This window comes from Vombatus ursinus, unplaced genomic scaffold (genome assembly GCF_900497805.2).
Source record: "Vombatus ursinus unplaced genomic scaffold, bare-nosed wombat genome assembly UNPS02014837.1, whole genome shotgun sequence".
NCBI classification, from domain to species: domain Eukaryota; kingdom Metazoa; phylum Chordata; class Mammalia; order Diprotodontia; family Vombatidae; genus Vombatus; species Vombatus ursinus.
The window spans coordinates 5,924,434-5,934,427 of record NW_020954615.1 but is presented as its reverse complement, the minus strand read 5'-3'; the positions used below and the strand labels follow the sequence as shown (position 1 = coordinate 5,934,427).

General features: G+C 41.4%; 1 protein-coding gene across 1 annotated transcript in view; it reads right to left on the bottom strand.

The window, feature by feature from the left end:
* Positions 1-9,994, bottom strand: part of DOCK5 (dedicator of cytokinesis 5) — a 245,450-nt gene that overhangs the window by 96,366 nt on the left and 139,090 nt on the right. The window contains exons 14-15 of the mRNA XM_027839938.1: positions 8,209-8,333; positions 3,870-3,968 (exon numbers count right to left, since the gene is read on the bottom strand). Coding sequence (XP_027695739.1) covers positions 3,870-3,968; positions 8,209-8,333 — 224 coding nt within the window. The remainder of the gene's footprint in view (positions 1-3,869; positions 3,969-8,208; positions 8,334-9,994) is intronic.

The window sequence follows — 9,994 nt, the reverse complement described above, 5'->3', positions numbered from 1 at the left end:
CCTTCCTTCCTTCCTTCCTTCCTTCCTTCCTTCCTTCCTTCCTCTCTCCCTCCCTCCCTCTTTCTCTCTCTCTATTAATTTCTTTCTTCAATGGCAGAGGGTAGGGAGAAAAAAAATCAATTTTTTTTAATGGAAAACAATAGTTCAGTTCTAGTTTGAATTGGTTTGCTAGGTGGTTTTGGAACAGGTACTGGTTCAATGCATAGTTCAGTAAAATATATCTACATTATATTATTATATTAACGTTTTTAAAGTGTTGTTTTTTTCTTTTTCTTTTACTCCGAAAACCAGCTGAGGTCTCTCTCTCTCCCCTTTCAATTATAACTGCATGGATAAGTGTCCCTCTGGGCTCCAAAGTCCATATATTACATCTAGAATCTTAAAAAAGACCCTCTTTCTAGGTAACCCTGAATAAATAAGAAATCAGAATATCAGAATCAGATATCCTCATTCCTCTCAAGCAATGATTGTGCTCAAAGACTTCAAAGCAAAAATCTTGGAACAAAGTGACAGGTACCACCTTGCTCCCATCATTCTGAATGTCCCTTCCCGCCCTGCACACACAGTGAGGGAACATTTTAAACATGTATTAGAGTTAGAAGTGTTTCCATACCAAAAGGGAAAATTGGGGAGTTATCTTTGGAGTTGCGCCATCAGCACCCCAATCTGGGAACTGCCTTAGCATCACCTCAATCTGGGTGAAGATTTGGAGGCCCACAACACACCATTCCTATCTCTGATCAGCTGTCAAGGTAACCTTTAATGAATCTCTAGTCAGAGAATCTCTAGCCAGGCAACTGAAGGTGAGTTGAGTATCAACACCTGAGTCCATCTGCATGGTGATGAGAATTCATATGTTCAGTTTTTCCTGGGGGGTGGGGGGAAGGGGGATGGGGTGGAGGAAAGGACATAGTGCACCTGAGAGTCAAACGCAGCAGAGCAGCTGATGGAAAATGTCATTTTCCACTAAAGTGAACTGGGTAGGAAAAACTAGTCAAGGCTCTTCCTCATTTAAAGACTTTCCAAACCCAGACTTCAATGCAATCAATGCAGTGAGAGTATGTATCTAACAGTAAAAGGAGGTGGAGCAGAGATGAAAGGCCAAATCACCACCTTGAATACCACCTCACCTTGGACCCAAAGGAGAGAGCCCAGGACTCTAAACCCAAGAGCCTTGGGAATAGCAGTACTCCCCTGACCACCCAGTACTACTTCCAGTCTGGGTCCCATAGCCAACATGGAGAATTAGATTCTCATCAGATTGTGAGTTCCTTGAGAGTAGGGATGGGCTTTTGCCTTACTTTTATCCCTAGAACTTAACACAGTGCATGGCACATCATAGGCTCTAATAAGTACTAGTTGACCAGAAAAAGCCCCCCACCCCCACTGGCCCTGGAGTCAGGAGGACCTGAGTTCAAATCTAGCCGCAGACACATAACACTCACTAGCTATGTGACTCTAGGCAAATCACTTAACCCTAATTGCCTCACCAAAAAAAAAAAAGAAAAAGAAAAAGAAAAAGAAAAGAAAAAAAAGAAAAGAAAAAGGGCCCCTCTTCCTCACTGCCACCAATATCAACTGCTGACCAACTGCCACTAATGGGCAGGTAAGTCCAAGACTCCCAGGGATGCCTGTAGGCCCCAGTTTACTGGTCCCACCCCCAGCCCTTGTGGAGACTTGACCTTGCAACTACTTCTGCAGGTCTTAGTTCCAGTTACCCAAGACCCTAAAAGAAAGTTCTTGCCACCAAAGTCCTAGGTGCGGTCAACTGCTTTTACATCAGAAAACACTCCGACTTTATGAGGAGAAATGATATTAAAGAAGAGGCCTGACCATCTGCTCATGCCTCCATGCCAGAGGACCTTGAGCCTTTTCCATCCAACTTGCAGCTGAACCCTTCCACACGTGCTGTGGCTCCCCCCCATCCATTAGAATGCGAGCTCCTTGAGCCGTCTGACTTGTCTTTGTATTCTCAGTGCCTCCTCAGCACACAGCACTTATTCGTTCACTCATTCATCCATTGATTCTATAACTGATTTTCTTTTTTTCTCTTAATCTTAGTTTTTATTGTAATTGGGGGGGCAGGGTTTAATGAAAGGAGAGCCATTATGGAAACAACAGGTGAAAAATAAAGTGTGGACTTCAAGACAAAGGAGCTAGCATGGCTTGAATCTTTGGAAAAGAATGAGGACAGGGCTTCTGTGGTCTATAGGGGGCTCCCAAAAGATAGAACTGAAGAGAGAACAGAGGGAGGATGGGAGACGAGGATCAGTGGGAGAGAAGAGAGGAAAGAGAGTGACACCGAAGTATGTTAAGGATGGAAGTGGGGCAGGGAGAGTCAAAAGTCCAGGGTCCACGGAAGACGTCTGTTGGCTGGTGGATTAATATCTGTAATTTAATAATGATCCTTAAAATGATGGTGCTAGTGCTAACACTTCTCAATTACAGAGCACTGAAATACAGAGCCTCATTTGCTCCTCTACGTGGATCTCTCCTCCATTAGACTGTCAGCTCCTTGAGAGACTTTCTTTGTATCAAGCCTGACACAAACAAGGTGCTTAATAAATACTGGTGGACTGTCTGACAGTGACCTGTTTTACACCTTGAAGAATCTGAGGCCCAGAGAGAGGAAATGACTTGTCCGGGGTCACATAGCTACTGTCTGAATCAGGATCAGAACTTTAGAGCTTGAAAGGACCGTAGTTATCATTCAAGCCCAACCCCTTTTATTTTACAGATGAGGAAATTGAGGGTCAGAGAGATGCTGTGACTTGTCCAGTCACACATCTAATAGGTAATTAGGAAGGATCATGGAATCATAGATTTACAGCTAAAAGGATCAGAGGTCATTTTAGTCCAACCTCCTCATTTTACAGGTGAGGAGACTGAGGTCCAAAGAAGCAAGAGTGACTTGTCTAAGATCATAGAAGTAATAAGTAATAGAGCCAAGATTCAAACTCAGGCCTTTATGATTTCCAGTTGTAATTCTATCTTTTTAGCTATGTGACTATGGAAAAATCACCCAGCCTATGACAACCTCAGTTTCCTCACCCGTAAAATGTCTGCCCACCCTAGCAAACATACCTGTTGTATGAATCCCCAGTGATGACAAAGTGCTCAGTAAATGAAAAGAATCCTAATTGATATTTTAAAAATTCAAATGCACAGAAAAGTAAGGTTATGGGACACAAGGGGAAATAAAATGGGATGTTGAAACTGGCATGAGGTTCTGGGAATTTCATTAGAAACCAAGGACAGAAAATGGCAGGAAAGGGCTGTAAGGGCTTGAAGCTGTACTTCCCACAAACCCCTTTCATTTCCATTTGGACGGTAGCTTTTCAGCCATTGTCTGAGCCAGGAGCCGTATTTTGTGAATTTCCTATATGAGGCAAGAGATGGCTGCCCAGTAGGGTACTTTGACTGCTTTACAAAACTGTCCTAATTTCCAGCACATCCCAAATTGAAAACCACAAGAATACCTTTCTAAACTTTCATGAAAAAAGAGGATGGCAGTGAAATATGGAGGCAGAGCATATGGAGGAGAGAAATAGTCATCACAATGGTATGATTGCAGTAATGATACACAGAAGGACAGAATTGACCAAGGAAGGATTCTCCATGCCTAGGTGTTAGCTTCACTGCCTCCTGAAATTGTCTCACCTTCATTTGGTATACATTTTGCATTGAGTTATCTATGAACATGTTGTTTTCCCCTAATAGACTGTAAGTTTCTTGAGGGCAAGGACTATTTCATTCATGTTTTCAGTATCTCTAGCACCTAGCACAGCACCTGATACACAGAAGGTGCTTAAATGCTTGTTGAATTGAATGTCAGAAATGCTTCTTTTAACCAAGGTAAACATACTCACCTTGACTGTTTCATACCAGCAGGGCTGTTTGACTTGATAATAGACAACAGACTTGTATTCTGAAATACCTTCATAGCCAGCACCTGGATGGATAGCTTTCTTTGGAAATAGAAAAAAAAAAGGAATAAAAATGAATAAAAGATTCAGTAAGGTCCCATCCATTTACTACCAGTCATATATCCTTCCTGCCCCATGAGGCCACCATGCTCTTTCACTATCATTTTGTACAAGCAGCTGGAAACAGGAAAGATTGTGAAAGGAACAAAGGCACCAATCTACCACTTTTTCTGAGGATTTAACCCAGTTTGCCTCAATTTTCTCATCTGTCAAATGAGTTGGAGAAGGAAATGGCAGACCACTCCAATATCTTTGCCAAAAACAAAACAAATAGGGTCACAAAGAGTTGGACACAAGGAAACAACAACAAAGGCCCAAATATGGCAGCATAAAAAAAAATTACGCATTCCCCCCACCCTTCTAGTTTGTTCTTTTCTCCTTTTCCCCTCTCCCTTTTTACTCTTAGCGTTCAGAAAAGCAATGGTGGTTGGACGTCCTTCCTGGGGCTTGATTTTCTAACTTAGTGACTACTCCTCCCAAAACAATATTTTAGGAATGACCCAGTCATGCTTCACTTCACTTTCTACTCTCTGGCCACTTCCTCCACAGCTTCCTTAGAAACAGGCTAGTTACTCCTTACTTTTCACCCCCCCACCCCTTCCAATTCCCATAGTTTTGGAACCATGAACCAAGATCAAGTCAATTCTGCCATTGTTCCTGGATGGGAGGTGTCAATTTACTTCCTTATGATCCAAATTACCATCCCTTTAATTTTCTAAGCTAAAGCTTCCCTCATTGGCTTCCATTGCCCTATGTGTACTGTTTTTTTCCATTAGAAAGTAAGTTCCTAGATGGTAAGTTGGGGTATGTGTGGGGGAACTTAGCAAATGGTAAGTGCTAAATAAATGAGTTTTTAAAATTCATTTTATCAAATACAGACACATGCCTCTGTAAAATATCGTGAGAAAGAGGATATGATTCTTGTCTAGACTATCCTGAGTCCTTCTCTTCCCTAGATTTAAGCACATCACCTATGATTCACTTTCTTCATCCATAAAACGGGGGTAGAGTATTTATAGTAGAATGGAATCTCCTTGAAGGTAGGGACAGTTTTTTGTTATGTCTGTATCTCCAGAGCCTGGCACAATGCCTGTTACAAAACAGGAGTTTAATAAGTGGTTTGGGGATTAGATTAGGGTTAGGGTTAGTAACCTAGATTACTACTACTAATAGTAGTTAATTATAATTATTACTACTACTACCATTATCACTACTACTGGTACTACTGAACATTTATATAATGTTTAACAGTTTGCAATGGGCCTTAGGTACATTATCTCATTTGTTCCTCTCTACAATCTGGGGAGGTAGAACCTATTATTATACCAATTTTACAGATGAGGACATTGAAGCTAAAATAGTTTAAGTGACTTGCTCAGGGTCATAGAGGAAGAATTGAAGCTCAGGTCTTCCCAACTCCTAGTCCAACACTCTATCCATTATACTTCCTAGCTATGTACCAATAGTCTGCTGACTTTATCTCCAAATGGATTCTCCAGAAACATCCTAAATACACCAGGTCCAAAACTCATCTCATCATTTATCTTCTGTAAACCACTGAGGGCACTAGTCAGCCCAGGTTCTCATCCTTGACTCTTCACTCTGTCTCAACCTCTATATTTAATCAGTTGCCAAATCTTGCCATTTCTCTCTCTAGGGCATCTCTCACATCCAACCCCTTGTCTCCACTCATGCTACAGCCACCACCCTAGGTCGGGTCCTTGTCATCCTTCTCTTGACCTATTGAAAGACCACCCCCTCATCAGTCTCTCTACCTTCAGTCTCTGACCACTCCAATCCATCCTCCCTCAGCTTCCAAATAGATATTCCTAAAGAGTGCGTATGACCACATCAGGTCTTTGCTCAAGAAACTCCAATGGCTTCTTTAAAATGTCACCTCCTTGGCTTGGCATTTAAAGCCCTTCCCAACCTACCTTCAGGCTACCTTGCTATGCCTATTGGATCTGACTGACGTCCAGGGCTTCTGTCTCTTCGTCACACATGACGCTCCCATCCCCATGTCCTGGCACAAGCTGGCCCCTCTGCTTGAGCTGGGCTCCCTTCTCTTCACCTCATAGAATCCCTAGCTTTCTTCAAACCTCAGCTCAGATGCCGCCTCCTAAAGCAAGCCTTGTCTGATCCTTTTAGCTGCTACTACCTCCTTCCACCCTGGGAAATCGCTTTCTATATATTTTACATTTCACTTTTTTTATCTATACGCTGTCTCTCCCCCTAAACAGAATGTAAACTCGTGGAGGGCAGTACCTGTTTTGGCTTTATATTCTCAGCACACAGTATAGTGCCTAGCACATAGTAGGCACTTAATGCTTATTAGAGAGAACCCACTTTATAGATTTGTGAGGCTTAAATGAAATAAAAAATAAAGTGCTATATATGTCTGTTATTATTGCAATTATTATCATTTTTGTGTCATGGGAGACATTGTATTGTAAGAGAGACATGGTATTGATAAACAGTCAGAAGACTTTGGTTTCCCATGGCCTTGTTGTGTGACCTTGGGTAAGTCACTTAACTTCTGAATTTCAGGTTCTTCATCTATAAAATGAGAAGATCTGTTTCCTTCCAACTCTGAAGTTAGATGAGTGAAGAATACTTTTGGTTCTGTTCGCCCAAGGGAACCCAAGTGTAGAAAATGTTATTTGTAATTTAAAAAAAAGCAAAAAAAAATATGTTCCCAATCATCTGCCCTCAAGGACTTGAGGAATTTGACATGTTTGAAAATGATCCATTAGCTTGAAAATGTCCAATTCAAGTTGAAACATGAAATTATGCTGTCTGATGCTTTGGGGTATATGAGAGGAGTCTTGGCCATGGCTCTGAGAAGAAATGATACTTCTCTCAATGGTATTGAAGACGCTGTCATGAAGCCAGGAACCTTGGCATTGGAGGCGACCATTAGAAAAACCTAACAGACTCTTACTTGTGAAATAACGACGACAATAACGATGATTTCTATAACATGCCAGGCACTGTGTTAAGTGCTTTTTACAACTATTTTTTGCCTTCAGTCCTCACCAGAGCCCTGGAAACAGGTGCTATTATTATTCCCATTTTACAGATGAGGAAACTGAAGCGAATAGATATTAAGTGACTTGCCTAAGGAAAAGCAAGCCCAAAGTCCCATCATCGACTCTATCACAATGCCCTCCTAAGTCATCTCCCTGCCTCCGGCCTCCCCCCTCTCCACTCCACTCCACTCCAAAAATAGAGATCTGATCATAGCAGTCCCCTATTAAAAAAAAACTCTTCATGGCTCCCTGTTGCCTCCAGGATAAAGTTTAAAATGTCCCAAGTTGGTTCCTACCTACCTTTCCAGAACTATTCTGAATTATTCCCTTCCATTCATTCTATGCTACAGCCAAACTGGGATAATATCACAAAATCACAGCATTTTCACAATTGGAAGAGACGTCAGTGACCACCTAGACCAAGCCATACCTGAAAAAGAATCCCGACCACAATAGCCCAGACAAGAGCCTTTCCAATGTTTACCTGACCGAGGACCTACAATGGAGGAAATCCACTTCCTCCTATGTCAGTGTGTTGTAGGGAAAAGAACACTGAATTTGGAGTCTGAGGACCCGGGTTTGAGACCTGGCTCTCTGTCACCTGTTACCTTGGGTGAGCTACTGAACCTCTGTGGGTCTCAGTTTCCTTATCTGTAAAATGATGGGGTGGGATTAAAAATGCTCTGAGATCTTCTCCAGCTCTAATCCTGTGAGCATGTGGTGTTCCTCCAGTTTGTCAATGTCCACCTCAAAATGATGCCATTCAGACTTGCAGGCCTTGAAGGGTCCTTCCAGTTCCAGACCTATCCTATAATGCTATGATTCTTTGGACACCTTTAATTGTTAGGGCAGCCAGCTGGTGCAGCGGACAGAGCACTGGGCTTGGAGCCAGGAAGACTGGAATTCAAATTTGGCCTTAGATACTTACTAGCTTTGCGAGCCTGGGCAAGTCACTAAACCCTGTTTAGTCCCTTATCTGCAAAATGAGAAGGGAATGGCAAACCACTCCAGGATCTTTGCCAAGAAAAATCCCAAATAGGGTCACAAAGAGTCAGACACGACTCAAACAACTGAACATTCAATCGTTAGGAAGGTTTTGTTTTTGCTTTTGTTTGATGTGGAGTCATCACGAATCGGAGAGGACCTCTGAAGCCCTAGAGTAGGTAGGTGCATCCCCATGAACAACAGCGTACCTCAAGCAATGTGCCATCCTCATCATACACACACATGGTCACCTCGACATTCTTTGGTGTCTTCTTTTTCCCTTTGTCAAACTCGCCATGGATCAGGGTGACATAGATGTCATTCCTAACATCACCTGCAACATGGAAACGAGGAGTGGGTCCCACAGCACTGAAAGGCGGAAGAGAACTTAGAAGCTGTATGTCTAAGCCCTTCTTTTTGTAGAGGAAGACACTGAGGGCAGGGACCCTTTTGCTTTTTTATCCCATATACTTAGAAAAAACTTAGCACATAGTAAGCATTTAATAATTATTTGCGGGTTGGTTGGCCCACAAATCAGAATCATTTGTCTACTTGTACTTTATTAAGAGTCCTTGGCTGATTTAAGACGTGCAGCACATTTGGTTGCCATTATAAGAGACGATCTTTTTTTTTACACTGCCTTGAACCACGGGTGGTGTTTGCATCTCATCTTTGCATGATGCTAGAGTTACTTTATTCTCTCCAATAAGCCTTGTTGCTGAAAGCCCATAGAGTATTTTATTTCAGGCTAAAGCAGCTTGATTCAATTTTCAGCCATCTCCAGAGGAGTTCTCTCTTGTGTGTTTTGGAAATCAGACCAAGTTTTTGGGAGGCAGAATTCCTTCTGTGGTTGACATGCTGATATTCACCACCACCCAGATTGGAGTGAGATGCTGAAGTCTGGAGACAGTTGAGAATGGGTATATTTGAATTTAAGAAATAACTGGAGTGGTGGTTTAGGGAAAAGCATATTAAATGATTGGACAAGCATCTTTCTAGAATCATCCACTCTTTCAGAGGCCACCCAGTCTGGAGATGGGGAAATGAATCAGAAGACATTTTTGGATCCTCCGCCTCTTACATATTCAGCAGTATTCAGCCTGACTAAAGAGAGTAAAGTTGCCTAATTCAATCAGACCCATATAAGATCTATATCTTCCTAGAGAAAAAAGGACTATTTTCCATATAAAAATAATCAATTCACAGAATGATAGTTGGAAGGACCTCAATTGCTGTATAGTTCAACCCACACTCCCTAAATAAATCTCATTTGCCACAGGTTCAATAAGTTATCCAGTCTTGCCTTTAAGAACTCAAACAAGGGGGGACCTTCCCAAGACAGCCAGTTCTATTTTTGGACACCTATAATTCTCAGAAAGCTTTCTTCCCAATATTAAGCCTAAGAGTGTGTATTTTTGAAACCCATACTCACTGATCCTAGCCTTGCCCTCTCAGCTCATTCAGACTGAGACTAAACTAATCTTTGTTTAATTTCTCTTTTCTAGACAATTTATGACTCAAGGCTTATTGTACATTGGGTTTTTAATTCTTCTTTGCCAAGTCTAACTTATTGATCTACTTCACTAATTTTTTTTAAACCAGTGATAAATAATCTTGATGATTATGAATTTATATTAGAGTTTCAGCTATGGAAGTACCATTCCCCTTTCATTTCTACTTTATTGTTGTTGTTACCTTTGGAATCCCAGATTTTTTATTCTTCCAAATAAATTGTTACTATATTGTCAAATTATTTCCTGGGTTGTCTGACTAGCATTACTCTGAATCTATAAAGTAATCTTGGTACTTTTGTTCTCTTATTAGGTTGGCATGGCCCAGCCATGAGCACTGAATATATCTCATCATTTACTTAAGTTGTTATATTTCCTTAAGGAGTATTTTGTAATTATATTTATACAGGTATCTCATGTACTTTGGTAGAATGAGTCCCAGACATTTTATGCATTTTGTAGTGATTTTGAATGGGACTTCCCA